A 16,208-nucleotide genomic window follows, 5' to 3' on the forward strand; every position below is an offset into this window, starting at 1 on the left:
GGGAACCTCCTGGTTCTGGCTCAGAAAGCCTCTGTTTGCTCCATGGTCTCCGTTGTTCCTCCCTGACTCACCTGGTGTTCTTCGCCTTCTGTTCCGTGTCGAGCAGGTCTAACTGCGCATTTATATGCCCATCCTTCCCATAATCCCTCCGCTGTAGGCCCCCTGGAGCTGGCCAACGCTCTGGCGGCCTGCTGCCTGTCCTCCAGGCTCTCCTCCCAGCACCGCCAGTGGGCTGCGCAGCAGCTGGTCCGCACGCTGGCCGCACACGACCGCGACAACAGCCAGAGCCGGCCGCAGACCTTCGCCGACATGGCGGGGGATCTGCGGAAGTGCTCCTTCATCAAGCTGGAGGCGCACCAGAGCCGGGTCGGTGGCTTCTCCTCCTCCTGTGGCGGCGGCCGGCTCCAGATGGGCTCCTGACCTCTCGTCTTCCCTCAGGTCATCACCTGCGGCTGGTGCAGTAAGAAAGGCCTGCTGGCCACCAGCGGCAGCGACGGGACGGTCCGGGTGTGGAACGTGACGAAGAGCCAGTACACGCTGCAGCAGACCTGCGTCTTCAACAAGGAGTGAGTTCCTCTGTCCTACAAAACTGCCCTGGATCTCCTGGGGATAAACGTAGCTAACGCTATGCTAACGCATAGCGTTAGCATAGCGTTAGCATCGTGTTCAAGGTTTAGAGGCGGACACCGCTAACTAGTTAGCTTCACTAACCCCAGAGTGCTAGTCGTAAATATTAATTACCCTAATGCTAAAACGTTACATCAACACCTAGCAGAAGCTAATGCTAAAGCATTAAAGCACTAAATTTCACCATGTCGACTTTTTATCAGTATTCAAGAATTATTGACGTAACATAACTGCCTATAACTTTCTGAGAAGTTAGTTAGTTTTGTCCTATTTCATGTGTACTGAGACATTTGCACTGGAAATGAGAGGAAAACACTCGGTAAGATTTGGTGTTTTTGCTGCGTGGAATCCGGTGCAGAAATCTGCACATTTATTTAATCTTTTGTCAGCAGAAAAGATTAAATGCGTCTCTGTCTGTCCTCCAGTGATGGCTCCTCGGAGGATGGGATGTCCACTCTGGGCTCTCCCAGCGACCCTAGCCTGTCTCCTCTGGCCTGGAGTGTGACTGGAAAATATCTGGCATCAGCCATGGAGAAAATGGTCAACATCTGGCAAGTTAACGGTAAAGCTGCCGTTTCCTGCTGCTGTTCCCCTCCCATCCTGTAGGGGGAACCAAGCAGATGCAGGTTTCTGTGTGAAAGCTGGTTCAGATCTGGCTGGTCCTCCTGCAGGCGGTAAAGGCCTGCTGGACGTGCAGCCCCACTGGGTGTCGGCGCTGGCGTGGCCGGAGGAGGAGGCGGAGTCTCTGTGGTGCAGCGAGCCCAAGGACATGCTGCTGGTGGGCCGGATGGACGGGTCGCTGGGCCTCATCGAGGTCCTGGACGCCAGCGACATGCACCGCAGCGAGCTGGAGCACTGCTACAGGAAAGACGGTAGGAACGATGCGACCTGAACCGGACGTTTCCACGACGGTCTGAGCGACGGATCAGATTTTATGAAGGCATCGCAGTTACATGTGGAAAGTTTGAAAAACTGACATAAACAGTAATTAACGGGGAAAAACTACAACTAACTGGAACGTTTATAAAGCTAACGAGAACATACTGAGATTATAGACGTAATATTCTCTGTTTTCCTTTTTAATGGCGTTTTGAACTGATGTGGAATAAGCAGTTAGCCGGTAAATCACGGCGCTCCGTAAACCTCCTGGCGGCTACGCTATGCTAGGCTACGCGACGCTAAGCTAGGCTAGGCTATGCTATGCTAGGCTACACTAGGCTATGCTACGCTAGGCTAGTCCGCAAAATGGAAACGGCAGAAATTTGGAGGAAACTTCAGTCAGTTGATGTTCAACAATAATTGAATACATTTTTTGCAAATGTTATTTTTATTAAGTATTCATAACCCAACTGATGTAAACATAATCACAATAAAACACTTTGACTTTTTAAATTCTGTACATAAAATTAACTAAATATTAAAACAACTAAAACTCCTACTGTAACTAAACAATATTTAATTAACAAAAACTAGCAAACAGACTCTAAAACCTAATTAAAACTGAACGAGACAAAAAAAGTGAAATGAAACTAAAGTTTAATTAAAAATCCCAAACTTTCCTCATCTCCAATAATTATCCGATTTTTTTCCCATGTGACCTGAATCTGTCGCTGATTCTCGACAGACGTCATTTCAACAACACGACGGATGACAACTTTAAAATCAAGATGCGCTACTCGTCCATTAGCCTCCATGCTCAGTCCCATTGAGCATGCTCAGTCCCACTCAGTCCCACTGAGCATGCTCACTCCCACTGCTCAGTCCCACTGAGCATGCTCAGTCCCACTGCTCAGTCCCACTGAGCATGCTCAGTCCCACTGCTCAGTCCCACTGAGCATGCTCAGTCCCACTGCTCAGTCCCACTGTGCATGCTCAGTCCCACTCAGTCCCACTGAGCATGCTCAGTCCATGCTCTGTCCCACTGCTCAGTCCCACTGAGCATGCTCAGTCCCACTGAGCATGCTCAGTCCCACTGAGCATGCTCAGTCCGACTGAGCATGCTCAGTCCCACTGAGCATGCTCACTCCCACTGAGCATGCTCAGTAGGTGTGATGTTGCTGGGCCTCTGCTGGGCCTGCAGGAAGCTTTCAGGCTTCTTCACCCAGGAGATCAGGAACACGTCGCATCTATCTAGAAAAGTGCAGAAAGAATCAGATTTCAGGGTCGATCTGAAGGTCAGTTCCTGCAGCGTGAACATGTGAGTGTCGCCCCCCAGTGGCCGTGATGCACATCGCCTGGTACAGCGAGGACCGGCCGTTCGCTGTGGGGTACGCCGACGGAAAGCTGCTGATCGGATCCAAGGAGCCGCTGGAGAAAGGAGCCGTGGTCGTGATCGACGCTCACAAGGTAACCGGGCCGTCCGGACCCGACCAGAACCTTTCCCCCAGCCGGCGCTCATGGCGGTCTGTCCCTCAGGAGTCCATCAGCAGCATGAAGTGGAGCCCCAACGGCCAGATCCTGCTGACCTGCGCCAAGGAGGAGACGGTGAAGCTGTGGGCCGCCCCGGACCGGGACTCGGGTCCGGGTTCCGGCTGGCGCTGCCTGCAGAGCCTGCGCCACGCCTCCCAGGTGAACGGCGTGGCGTGGTGCGGCCTGCCGGGCCGCGGGCCCAGACCGCTCAGCATGCTCGCCATGTAGGTCTCAGCTGCAGCCGCGCCGACCCGAACGGTTCCGGTTCTCCTCCTGAACGGCTCACTGCTTTCTTCCAGATGCTGCCAGAACGGCCTGGTGTCGGTTTGGACCGTTCCTCAGGAGATCTGCCACTTCCCAGAATCCTCCCGGTGCGACTCGGAGACGCTGTGGGAGAACGACGCCAAACCCAAACTACTGGTAACGCGAGACGCACCTCTGGCCTCCGGGGCCGAACGGGAACAGTTCTCCTTCCACCAAACTTTTACTGTGTTCAATTCAGACACAAGAGAAGAAGAAAATGCCTCGCATAAATCTGGATTTATTGATTGTTTTTGTCATTTTCTTTTTTATGCTCCTTTAGAAATATTTGCAAGGAATATTAAGATATTTGTGACGATAAATGTGACTTTTAGTTTCCAGTGTAGAAGAGATAAATGCTGCCACCTGCAGGTGGAAGGTAGCGTTTCTGAGTTTTTGACCATTTTTGCTAAAAAATGTTAAAATAAATTCACAATTGTGTATCAACACAAAAAAAGCTGATGTTGTCTGAATTTCCACAAAGAACCGGAGGGATTGAAAAGTTAAAGTTAAGTTTAAACTAGTAAAAATACCCGCAGGCCTCAAGTTTTATAAAAACGACAAAAGGTTTAATTTTGTTTAGTTTTGCTGTTGAGCATTAAAATAAGTTTGCAACATAAAGATGAAAGAAGTCGAGTTTTTGTAAAAAAGGTCATCTGTGAATCCTTGTAGATCCAAAATGTTTTTAAAGCAAAACATGCAGTAAATTCTGGATTTAAAACATTATTTTTCTGTTTCTTCTTCAGAATCGATCAGGAAGTTTTTCTTTCCAGTTTCTTTTTTACAGTAGCGCCGATGATCCAGATGTTTGTGGTGGTTTTCTCCATCAGCTTCAGATCAAATGACTCGTTTTGTGGTTGTGTTGCAGCCGCCGCCGCGTTGGGAGGGGGACGGAGCCGTGTGCGTCCTCCAGCTGAAGGGACACATCACGCCGGTCCGGACGCTGGCCTTCAGCCCCGACGGCCTGGCGCTGGCCTCCGGCGGCGCCGGCGGCCTCATGAACATCTGGTCTCTGCGGGTAAGAGGCCACCGTCTGGACCGGCCGGCCGGACTTCCTTCCTCCTGCGCTCACCGCTTGCTTCCTGTCCCACAGGACGGATCCGTCCTGCAGACCGTCGTCGCCGGATCCGGAGCCATCCAGAACATTGTCTGGATCCCAGATGTGGGCGTGGCCGTCTGCTCCAACAGGTCAAAGGTTAGGCATCGGACTCTTTCTGTCGCTCCTCGTCTCCGTCGCCTTTCTGTGAGTGTCTGTCGCGTCTCCAGGACGTTCTGGTGGTGAACTGCTCCAAGGAGTTCATGGTGTCCAACCACGTGCTGGCGACGTGCCGCTCGGCGCTGAAGCGGCAAGGCGTGGTCGGCCTCAACGCGGCGCCCTGCATGCGGGCGTTCCTGGAGCGGCTGCCGGTGATGCTGCAGGAGCAGTACGCCTACGAGAAGGTAGGCCGAGAGACGCGTCTCCATGGAAACCACTCATCAGGCAGTACGAGTCTTTATTGATTGGACGATTGTCGTTTTAATCCTGGTGGCCGGACCGTTTTATCCATACTTATAATCAACGCCGTTGTTGTTTATTTTTAAGCAGTTATGAGGCAAATCCTTAAAGCTGCAGTACGTAACTTTATTAAAATATGTTTTTTACAACCTGTAGTCATGTTGTGACGTGAAACAGCTGATCTGAGAACAGATCGATCAGAGCAAAAACAACCAAACTGCTGCGACACGGAGAGCAAAGAAATATTAATAAACGTTTCAAACTGCAGCTTTAATCTGCTGCTGCGCAGGTGTTGCTCTGTAAGGTGTTGCTAGGCAACCAGAGAGTGAGCTAAGCTACCCAGCTAGCTTAGCTGGCAGTGAGCTGTAAAGCCTTCCTCTGCCTACACCTCCCAGAATGCCGTTCGGTTCTGGATCAGAGTTCAGTGGATATTCTGTCGGACGTTTCGATATTGATCAGGTGTCTGTCATGATATTTAGTGTTACTGATTTGCTGTCCGACTCTCTGAGGCGGTTCTGAAGCCGGGTCGGCCCAAACCCCCGGGTCCGTTCCTGGTTTCTGTAAACAGGAAGTGGATTTTCTGACGGCGTGCTGGTCTGGTTTCCTGCAGCCTCACGTGGTTTGTGGCGAGCAGCTCGTCCACAGCCCCTACATGCAGTGCCTGGCGTCGCTGGCGGTCGGCCTCCACCTGGACCAGCTCCTGTGCCGCCCCCCCGCCCCGCCCCACCTCCGCCGCTGTCCTCCGGAGTCCGGCACCGCCGTCTGGAGCGCCAGCGAGTGGGCGTGGCTCGACTGCTTCTCCACCACCGTCAAGGCGGCCGAGGCCCTCGCCCGCGGCGCCACGTTCCCGGACTCCTTCTGCGTTCCTGACCTGGAGCCGGTGCCCAAGGAGGAGATGGCTCTGGTGATGGTGAGAGGCGGCGGCGGCGGCCTGACCGGCGGCTCCGCGGCCCACTCTAACGCTCTGTCTGTTTCCAGGACAACGGGAAGTGGGCGGCCGGGATGGACGAGCAGATCATGTCCTGGGCCACGTCCAGGCCGGAGGTAGGTCCAGACCCGCCTCCTGGAGTCATCTGAGGGTCCGGCCTGCCTCACCTGTGTGTTTGTCTCCAGGACTGGCACCTGGGGGGGAAGTGTGACGTCTTCCTGTGGGGAGCGGGTCGGCACGGCCAGCTGGCCGAGGCCGGCAGGAACATCCTGGTTCCGACCACCGCCCCGTCCTTCTCACAGGCCCAGCAGGTTCTGATGACACACCAGCAACCGCTAACTCACATGCTAGCTGTGCTAAGCCTAAAGCATTAATCAGAATCGGTGCTAAAGTGTTGCACCATCAGTATTTAGCAGTAGCTAGTGCCGTCCTCCATGACATCGCATGAACCTGTAGCTAACGCTAAATCGCTACACCGTCTAGCGCTAAATTGTGAAACCAAAACAGTAGTTAGCAGTAGCATATGCTAAAGAGCTCTACAAACAGGCTACTCAGCAGTAGCTAATATTGACGTGCTACACCAACATGCTATGCAGCGGCTGGAACATGAGGAGACGAAGGGAAACGGCAGGAAAAAAGCTAATAATTTAAATTTATCTGAAATTTCTTTAGGTGTCGCTAAACGTTTCAAAGCGAAAGGCATGAACAGAAAATGAGCTCCACCATTAGCTGACGTGTTTCTACCGCTGGATTAGCCTGAACCTGATCCGGTGTTGGTTCTGCAGGTGGTTTGTGGTCAGAACTGCACCTTTGTGATCCAGCCCAACGGGTCGGTGTTGGCCTGCGGAGAGGGCAGCTACGGCCGCCTGGGACAGGGGAACTCCGACGACCTGCACGTCCTCACCATCATCTCCGCTCTGCAAGGTGAGCCGGCCCCCGGCGACCAGAACCGGTTTGGACCCTAGAACCATCCAGAACAGCAGTGGTTTGGTTTTCCGCCTCCAGGATTCGTGGTGACCCAGCTGGTGACGTCGTGCGGCAGCGACGGCCACTCCATGGCTCTGACGGAGAGCGGCGAGGTCTTCAGCTGGGGGGACGGCGACTACGGCAAGCTGGGCCACGGCAACAGTGATCGCCAGCGCCGACCGCGGCAGATCGAGGCGCTGCAGGGAGAGGAGGTGGTCCAGGTGGGTCCGTCTGCAGGAACATTTAAACCGCGGGCTCTTCGGCTCTTGGTCCTCACGCTCTCTGCCCTGCAGATGTCGTGTGGATTCAAACACTCTGCGGTGGTGACGGCCGACGGGAAGCTTTTCACCTTCGGGAACGGAGATTACGGCCGACTGGGCCTGGGAAACACGTCCAACAAGAAGCTTCCAGAGAAGGTGACGGCTCTGGAGGGTTACCAAGTGGGACAGGTGAGCGATCCCCAAGCAGCCGAGTTCTGATGGACAGAGGACGGCGGCGGCGGCTCACGCTGCCGGTTCTCCTCAGGTGGCCTGCGGTCTGAACCACACGCTGGTCGTCTCTGCGGACGGAAGCATGGTTTGGGCCTTCGGCGACGGAGACTATGGGAAACTGGGGCTCGGGAACTCGACGGCCAAGTCTTCTCCCCAGGTAGGATTGGGCTGAAGAGGGAAGAGCCGAGCTGTTTGGCTTGTAACTGATGCTGTCTCTAACTCCGCAGAAGGTGGACATCCTCTGTGGGACGGGGATCCAGAAGGTGGCCTGTGGGACGCAGTTCTCCGTGGCTTTAACCAAAGACGGCAAAGTTTACACGTTCGGCCAAGGTTACCTCAATGTCCCTGACCTGTCTGCTCTAAGATTAGCGGCTCTGTCCTCATGTTGAAGCAAACAGGAGCCTGATAATATAACTAGAACTGAAGAAACGTGAAGGAGCCTGCCGAAGTGTTGATCTGCTAGAACCAGATCCAAACCATTAGGGTTTGGAGCTAAACGGCTTCAGACTGCAGAGAGTCTCTGTTGCATGTCATGAATATGTAAATAATTAGCTAAAATGCTCCTGTTAGCCTACATGCTGTCAGTAGCATCAGGACTATCAGTAGCACGTTGACCTCCAGACCTGAGCTGGAATGCTAAGGTTAGCTAAAATTATGTCACTAGCATGTTGACTAACATTGACTTAAGTTATAAAGGGCCTAAAATTAGCCGAGATGCTAATGCTACAACATGGAGAAATGATTCTGTTGGTCCGGAATAATAATGATGATAATAATAATAATAATGATGATGAAAATAATTATGATAATAATGATAATAATAATGATGATAATAATAATGATGATAATAATAATAATAATGATGATGAAAATAATTATGATAATAATGATAATAATAATGATGATAATAATAATGATGATAATAATGATGATGATAATAATAATGATAATAATGATAATAATAATGATGATAATGATAATAATAATGATGATAATAATTATAATAATAATAATGATAATGATGATGATAATAATGATAATAATAATGATGATAATAATAATGATAATAATAATAATGATAATAATGATGATAATAATGATAATGATGATGATAATGATAATAATAATGATAATAATAATAATGATAATGATAATAATAATGATGATGATGATAATGATAATAATAATGATAATAATAATAATAATTATGATGATGATGATAATAATGATAATAATAATGATGATAATGATAATAATAATGATGATAATGATAATAATAATAATGATAATAATAATGATAATATAATAATGATAATAATAATGATGATAATGATAATAATGATAATAATGATAATAATAATGATAATAATGATGATGATAATAATGATAATAATAATGATGATAATGATAATAATGATGATAATAATAATCATCGCTTCGTGTTTCTAACGTTGAGATGTTTTCTTGCGTCCCATTAAAGACCGGCTGATCGGACTCCCAGAAGGCCGAGCTCGGAACCACAACCGGCCCCAGCAGGTTCCGGCGCTGTCCGGGATCCACATTCAGGACGTGGCGATCGGCGCCGAGCACACGCTGGTTCTGTCCTCCACTGGAGACGTCTTCGCCTGGGGCAGCAACTCGGAGGGACAGGTAACCCGCGGCCCGACCGGACCGATCCGACCGGGTCCACAGGTCCGGTCCTGACCCGCTCTGTTGATCCGATCCCGCAGCTGGGTCTGGGCCACACCAACCACGTCAGAGAGCCCACGCTGGTGACGGCGCTGCAGGGCAAGAACATCAACCAGATCTCTGCTGGACGCTGCCACAGCGCCGCCTGGACGGCGCCCTGCGTGCCGCCGCGCGCGCCAGGTGGGTCCGGTTCTGAACCGCCGGTCCGGTTCTTGCTCTGATTCAGTAATGAGTTATTGGACCTTAAAGTAAGCCATGTAGTTCTGGCCGGACCCAGATCCGGCCCAAAGCAAAGCTGGTCCTGATCCAGACTCTCCTCAGCCTTCTGCTGTAAAACAGCCTCCATCTTTCCTCGTCTTCGTCGCCTTCAGGCTCGTCGGTTCCGCTCCAGCTGGGCCTCCCGGTGGCGGTTCCGCCTCAGTACAGCGGGCTGAAGGAGGTCAGCATGGAGGCGGTGAGGGCGCGGCTCCGCCTCCTCTACCATTTCTCCGACCTCATGTACTCGTCATGGCGGCTGCTGAACCTCAGCCCCAACAACCAGGTGAGATCAGAACCGCAGCAGAACCTCCAGAACCCGGCCGGCCGTCCTCACTGCCTGTTTTTCCGCAGAGCTGCACCTCCCACTACAACGCCGGCACCTGGGGCATCGTCCAGGGCCAGCTGCGCCCCCTGCTGGCCCCCCGGGTCTACACGCTGCCCATGGTGCGCTCCATCGGGAAGACCATGGTTCAGGGGAAGAACTACGGCCCGCAGATCACCGTCAAGCGGATCTCCACCCGGTCAGTGACCCGCCCGCCTCGTAAACCCACTTTACAGTCCAGAACCCGACTGACGCTCCGGTTCCTCTCTCCGCCTCGGCGCAGCGGCCGGAAGTGCAAACCGATCTTCGTCCAGATCGCCCGGCAGGTGGTGAAGCTGAACGCCTCCGACCTGCGGCTGCCGTCCCGCGCCTGGAAGGTCAAGCTGGTGGGCGAGGGGGCGGACGACGCGGGCGGCGTGTTTGATGACACCATCACTGAGATGTGCCAGGTATTCCCTGCTCTGAGCTTCCCTCGCCGACTCCAGGGGTTTCCAGGGGTTTCCAGGTGACTGATGGTGGGAATGTTTTGCAGGAGCTGGAGACGGGTGTGGTGGACCTGCTGATCCCGTCCCCTAACGCCACCGCAGAGGTCGGCTACAACAGAGACAGGTGGGCAGCAGGAAAGCTGTAAAATCCCACTGCCAGCGAACGCACCTCATGGTTATGAGAATGACAGAAATGACCGAAAACGAAGCCACTGCAAAGTAACAAACTTCACCTGACGAGGAATTAATGTGACATTTTGTTCCATTTGTGTTCAGTTCAGGTTTACTGGATGAATTTAGTTTAATTCATGAGTAAAATCTGAGCTGCGCTGGAATGAAAACACAGTAAATTTAAGATTCACGGCCTGATTGCTCCAAAACCGACACGGGGAAATGTTTGGACGACAGATTCAGGGACTTGTTTCCGCATCTGTAAAAAGAAAATAATGTTTCTGCAAAGGTTGAGTCAGAAGACGACGGTGATCGATCGATTATCAGTATTGGAGCTGCTAATCCTCTCGTTTTCCTCCAGGTTCCTCTTCAACCCGTCCGCCTGCCTGGACGAGCACATGGTCCAGTTCAAGTTCCTGGGCATCCTGATGGGCGTGGCGGTCCGCACCAAGAAGCCGCTGGACCTGCACCTGGCGCCGTTGGTATGGAAACAGCTGTGCTGCGTCCCGCTGCAGCTGGAGGACCTGGAGGAGGTGGACCTGCTGTACGTCCAGACGCTGAAGAGCATCCTGCACATCGAGGACAGCGGCATCACCGAGGACAGCTTCCACGAGGTGGGGACCGGGCGGTTCTGATCCGAGTTAGAATAGAACCTCTAGTCCTCCTCCAGTTCCTCCACGGACAAAAAGAGGGGAAATCACAGCTATGTGGAGGCGTCTCCAACAGGACACAGTGTTAGCCTGCTAACCTGCTAGCCTGTTAGCCTGCTGGCCTATTAGCCTGCTAAGCTGCTAACCTGTTAGCCTGCTAACCTGCTAGCCTGTTAGCCTGCTAGCCTGGTAGCCTGTTAACCTGCGAGCTTGGTAGCCTGCTAAGCTGCGAGCTTGTTAGCCTGCTAACCTGCTAGCCTGTTATTCTGTGACCTGCTAGCCTGCTAACCTGTTAGCCTGCTAGCCTGTTAACCTGTAACCTGTTAGCCTGTTAGCCTGCTAGCCTGTTAGCCTGCTACCTTGTTAACCTGCTAGCCTGTTAACCTGCTAGCCTGTTAGCCTGCTAGCCTGTTAACCTGTTAGCCTGCTAGCTTGTTAGCCTGTTAGCCTGCTAGCCTGTGATTTTGTTCCAGGATTGCATCCAGTAGTGTTGGGAATGAAAGGTGGCAAGCGAACATGTGAAAACATGTTTTTCTCACTTCTCCATCTCCAGCAGGAGGAGTTTTATTCAACACATCTTACAAATTTAAGGTTTAACAAATAATCTCCCACCTTTTAGTGGTTGCAGGACTTTTTGCAGAATTGTATCTGTTGCTGTGTGTTTGGACGTTTTGACCAGTTTCATCGTTTTGGCTCAAATCAAAATGAGCTTTGACTGGATTTTCCCTGATGCGATCCGCCTGGATCTGTCGACACCAGAACCGGCCTGTTGGTGGCGCTCCAGCTGCTGTCAGGTTGGTTCTGGTGGTTCTGTTAAGCCCGGTTCTGCTGGTTCTGTTCCAGATGATACCTCTGGACTCGTTCGTGGGTCAGAGCGCGGACGGGAAGATGGTTCCCATAATTCCCGGCGGAGGCAGCATCCCGCTCTCCTTCTCCAACAGGAAGGAGTATGTGGAGCGGGCCGTCGAGTACCGGCTGCACGAGATCGACCGACAGGTAAACGGAGTCTGGCCGGACCAGAACCGGAACCAGAACCGCCTTCTTAACCTGTCGGTTCTCCTCCCGTCCACCAGGTGGCGGCGGTGCGTGAGGGCATGTCGTGGATCGTGCCGGTGCCGCTGCTGTCGCTGCTGACGGCGCGGCAGCTGGAGCAGATGGTGTGCGGCATGCCGGAGATCTGCTGCGAGGTTCTGAAGAAGGTGGTCCGGTACCGGGAGGTGGACGAGCAGCACGCGCTGGTCCAGTGGTTCTGGCAGACCCTGGAGGAGTTCTCCAACGACGAGCGCGTCCTCTTCATGCGCTTCGTCTCCGGGCGCTCCCGGCTGCCCGCCAACACCGCCGACATCTCACAGCGGTTCCAGATCATGAAGGTGGACCGGGTGAGTGGACCGACCCAAACCGGCTGTGACCGACCCAAACCGACTGGGACCGACCCAAACCGACTGGGACCGACCCAAACCAAACCGATTGGGACCGACCCAAACCAAACCGACTGGGACCGACCCAAACCAAACCTACTGGGACCGACCCAAACCAAACCGACTGGGACCGACCCAAACCTACTGGGACCGACCCAAACCTACTGGGACCGACCCAAACCTACTGGGACCGACCCAAACCAAACCTACTGGGACCGACCCAAACCTGCTGGGACCGACCCAAACCAAACCTACTGGGACCGACCCAAACCAAACCGACTGGGACCGACCCAAACCAAACCTACTGGGACCAACCCAAACCAAACCGACTGGGACCGACCCAAACCTACTGGGACCGACCCAAACCTGCTGGGACCAACCCAAACCTACTGGGACCGACCCAAACCTACTGGGACCGACCCAAACCTACTGGGACCGACCCAAACCAAACCGACTGGGACCGACCCAAACCAAACCGACTGGGACCGACCCAAACCAAACCTGCTGGGACCGACCCAAACCAAACCGACTGGGACCGACCCAAACCTGCTGGGACCGACCCAAACCAAACCGACTGGGACCGACCCAAACCAAACCGACTGGGACCGACCCAAACCAAACCGACTGGGACCGACCCAAACCAAACCGACTGGGACCGACCCAAACCAAACCGACTGGGACCGACCCAAACCAAACCTGCTGGGACCAACCCAAACCAAACCTACTGGGACCGACCCAAACCTACTGGGACCGACCCAAACCAAACCGACTGGGACCGACCCAAACCAAACCTACTGGGACCAACCCAAACCAAACCGACTGGGACCGACCCAAACCAAACCGACTGGGACCGACCCAAACCTGCTGGGACCGACCCAAACCAAACCGACTGGGACCGACCCAAACCTGCTGGGACCAACCCAAACCAAACCTACTGGGACCGACCCAAACCAAACCGACTGGGACCGACCCAAACCAAACCTACTGGGACCAACCCAAACCGACTGGGACCGACCCAAACCAAACCGACTGGGACCGACCCAAACCGGCTGGGACCGACCCAAACCAGTTGACCCGGTTCTGCTCGGGAAACAAACAGAATTAGCTTCTGGCCCATTTGGAAACCCAGAGTTGATGCTGCAAAACCGAAACGATTAATCGATTAGTGAAATAATCGTCAGAAAGAAACGAGTCGGAGCTGCAATTAAAGCCAAACTGCACAAAGTATTGATCCTGCCGATCGATTAAAGTCAGACGCTGATTATTAAACATTTCAGTAAATCATATTTTACCAAAGCTGCGACGCCGTGTTGCAGCCAAACAGACACAAAAACACTAAATTTCTGCAAAAAAACTCCAAAATGTCCAGAAAAAACTGAGATTTCTGATGCTGAAAAGTCAAAATTGTAAAAATTATTCTAACAGAAATTTACAAGATATTTTCTTGTGGTTTGTAGTTTTTTTTTTTATAGCAAATCTTTTGGTTTTTCAGGGTCAGAAATTTTCCAGAAGTTGAAAGTTTGATTCTAGATTATATTCTATAATCGTAGAACTGATAAAGTGTTTTAAAGATAAAACTCTGGATGTTGTAGATAAAAAAAAGGAGCAAATTTCTGCCAAAAACTCAGAAACCTTGTGAAAAATCTTGGAAATTTCTGAAAAGCCAAAAAAGACTTTAAATTATCTTCAGTGGCCTTTAATAGACCATCATAAAAAAAAACGATTAAATTTTTTAAATTATAGACGGAATTAAAAATTTGATAAAAAAAATTATTTCTACATTTTTTTACATTTTATTTTTCAAATTCAGTTGAATTGGACTTCATTGTGACCAGTCAGAACAGCAGCAGTTAGACGGACCGACCGACGGACCTACCTACCTATCCACCCTCACTCCCTCCCTCCCTCCCTCCCTCCTCTCTGCTGACGCTCTCTGTTCCCCCTCAGCCGTTCGACAGCCTCCCCACCTCCCAGACCTGCTTCTTCCAGCTGCGCCTGCCGCCGTACTCCAGCCAGGCCGTCATGGCCGAGCGGCTGCGCTACGCCATCAACAACTGCCGCTCCATCGACATGGACAACTACATGCTCTCCCGCAACTTGGACAACGCCGAGGGCTCCGACACGGACTACTGATGCTTCCACGCAGCTGCAAACTCTTTTACATCCGTTTTATTTCTCTATCGGCACAACCTTCATTTCTCTCTGTGGTTTATTAGGTTTTATCATGGAAATCCACGGGAAGCGCGTTGATTCCGGTTTCCTCCCACAGAGCTCCTTGGAAACATGTACAGAATATCTGGGTAAAGATTGTACATTGTGTAAAATGCTTCATTAGGAAAATGTTTTGCATTGTATCCATATTTATTGTTTTCATTGGCGGCAGCAAGTTTCCCAAAGCAAACAAAATAAAAAAAACTATAAAAATGCTGCAGAACTGATCTGTTGAAATATGCATCCTCTATGGCAAGCTGGTTTAGCATAACATTTAAAGGACCAACTCTGTGCTTGTCCTCTAGCATAGAAAGTTCTCCTGGTTCAGTTGATCTGTTTTTGTCTCTGTTTTCTTAAAGACGGAAACTTAAAGTTTGATAAAACGGAGCAGTTAGTGGCTTCATCTAGGAGAGAAACATAATTTTAAAGGCTACAGGATGAAAGAGACTGGAAGTTAGTCACAGGAAGTTGTTAAAGCAAAACATAACAGACCAGGTGTTTCTTCTATGCAGAGTAAAAAACAGGGAACCTGCAGTTCAAAGCTGAAATAACAGCAAATACTGGAAGATTGGAGAGTAGTAGGAGAAAGCAGCTCCAGAAGTAGCTCAGGATAGCCAGTTTCAAACTGTAGCTATGTGGAGGTAGAAGTTAACAGTGTTCTTCACCTCACATTAGAGGTCATAATGTTATGCCTGATTCGTGCATATTCAATTCTAATGACGTCAGATTTAAACCCACCGGTCACCATAGTGACCAAGACATTTCTTTCACTTTCAAGGCCTCTAAAACGCTTCCTGATTAAACGTTCAGTTAATGTTCAGCAAACATTTAAAGTTTAGTTTGGATAAAACTTGTGCAGGATCACATGTTCAGAGGAAATGATCACATGACCAGAGGAAACGATCACATGACCAGAGGAAATGATCACATGACCAGAGGAAATGATCACATGACCAGAGGAAATGATCACATGTTCAGAGTGAATCATCACATGACCGGAGGAAATGATCACATGTTCAGAGGAAATGATCACATGACCAGAGGAAATGATCACATGACCAGAGGAAATGATCACATGACCAGAGGAAATGATCACATGACCAGAGGAAATGATCACATGACCAGAGGAAATGATCACATGACCAGAGGAAATGATCACATGACCAGAGGAAACGATCACATGACCAGAGGAAATCATCACATGACCAGAGGAAATGATCACATGACCAGAGGAAACGATCACATGACCAGAGGAAACGATCACATGACCAGAGGAAATGATCACATGACCAGAGGAAATGATCACATGACCAGAGGAAAGGATCACATGACCAGAGGAAATGATCACATGACCAGAGGAAACGATCACATGACCAGAGCTGATTAGACCGTAGAGAGGAAGACGGCCACAGACCTCCCAACGAAGAGGCTAGTAGTCCATGTTTAAATAAAGATTTCTGGTGCCCATCATGTTTAAAGTGTCCAGTCATGATATGCACCTTTACATTTACTAAACCTGGTTTGGTGTGAGAGCAGGATGTGTGAACATGTTGGATAAGGTGGGAAAACACGTTAGACCTACTGTAGGTCCACTTATTTAAATACCATATTCTTCCAGTTCCTCACTTCTTCCTTGTTAAGATTCATTCTGAGTGGTTCTTGATCTGTTGGACTTGGTGATGGCCAGACAAAGTAAACAATGTGTTTGTGATAAAGATGGAATCCTTACTGATTTTGGTGGTGGTGGTGGATTAGACATGGACTATATGGGGAAGATGGACCGTTTTA

At 50.6% G+C, this 16,208-nt stretch overlaps 2 protein-coding genes across 10 annotated transcripts in view; one reads left to right on the forward strand and one right to left on the reverse strand.

Annotated features, from left to right (window-relative positions):
• The window catches only part of herc1 (HECT and RLD domain containing E3 ubiquitin protein ligase family member 1), a 49,637-nt gene extending 34,990 nt beyond the window's left edge, over positions 1 to 14,647 (forward strand). For 6 of the 8 annotated variants that reach the window (XM_081605639.1, XM_081605638.1, XM_081605641.1 and 3 more), the window contains exons 52-79: positions 107 to 366; positions 439 to 566; positions 1,053 to 1,189; positions 1,299 to 1,499; positions 2,843 to 2,973; positions 3,043 to 3,260; positions 3,336 to 3,456; positions 4,205 to 4,354; positions 4,430 to 4,531; positions 4,603 to 4,776; positions 5,442 to 5,741; positions 5,810 to 5,875; positions 5,945 to 6,070; positions 6,545 to 6,683; positions 6,765 to 6,946; positions 7,019 to 7,174; positions 7,251 to 7,373; positions 7,444 to 7,546; positions 8,697 to 8,866; positions 8,947 to 9,085; positions 9,277 to 9,446; positions 9,515 to 9,684; positions 9,769 to 9,934; positions 10,018 to 10,094; positions 10,503 to 10,755; positions 11,635 to 11,787; positions 11,865 to 12,170; positions 14,157 to 14,647. In XM_081605639.1, the coding sequence (XP_081461765.1) occupies positions 107 to 366; positions 439 to 566; positions 1,053 to 1,189; positions 1,299 to 1,499; positions 2,843 to 2,973; positions 3,043 to 3,260; positions 3,336 to 3,456; positions 4,205 to 4,354; positions 4,430 to 4,531; positions 4,603 to 4,776; positions 5,442 to 5,741; positions 5,810 to 5,875; positions 5,945 to 6,070; positions 6,545 to 6,683; positions 6,765 to 6,946; positions 7,019 to 7,174; positions 7,251 to 7,373; positions 7,444 to 7,546; positions 8,697 to 8,866; positions 8,947 to 9,085; positions 9,277 to 9,446; positions 9,515 to 9,684; positions 9,769 to 9,934; positions 10,018 to 10,094; positions 10,503 to 10,755; positions 11,635 to 11,787; positions 11,865 to 12,170; positions 14,157 to 14,342 (4,607 nt within the window). In that variant the 3' untranslated portion in view covers positions 14,343 to 14,647. The remainder of the gene's footprint in view (positions 1 to 106; positions 367 to 438; positions 567 to 1,052; positions 1,190 to 1,298; positions 1,500 to 2,842; positions 2,974 to 3,042; positions 3,261 to 3,335; positions 3,457 to 4,204; positions 4,355 to 4,429; positions 4,532 to 4,602; positions 4,777 to 5,441; positions 5,742 to 5,809; positions 5,876 to 5,944; positions 6,071 to 6,544; positions 6,684 to 6,764; positions 6,947 to 7,018; positions 7,175 to 7,250; positions 7,374 to 7,443; positions 7,547 to 8,696; positions 8,867 to 8,946; positions 9,086 to 9,276; positions 9,447 to 9,514; positions 9,685 to 9,768; positions 9,935 to 10,017; positions 10,095 to 10,502; positions 10,756 to 11,634; positions 11,788 to 11,864; positions 12,171 to 14,156) is intronic. The other 2 variants (XM_081605644.1, XM_081605645.1) reach the window with 1 other exon arrangement.
• LOC103460101 (voltage-gated potassium channel regulatory subunit KCNG4-like) overlaps positions 1 to 16,208 on the reverse strand; it is a 258,663-nt gene that overhangs the window by 142,309 nt on the left and 100,146 nt on the right. The gene's annotated exons all lie outside the window — the stretch shown is intronic.

Source organism: Poecilia reticulata, chromosome 3 (assembly GCF_904066995.2).
Source record: "Poecilia reticulata chromosome 3, P_reticulata-male-v2, whole genome shotgun sequence".
NCBI classification, from domain to species: domain Eukaryota; kingdom Metazoa; phylum Chordata; class Actinopteri; order Cyprinodontiformes; family Poeciliidae; genus Poecilia; species Poecilia reticulata.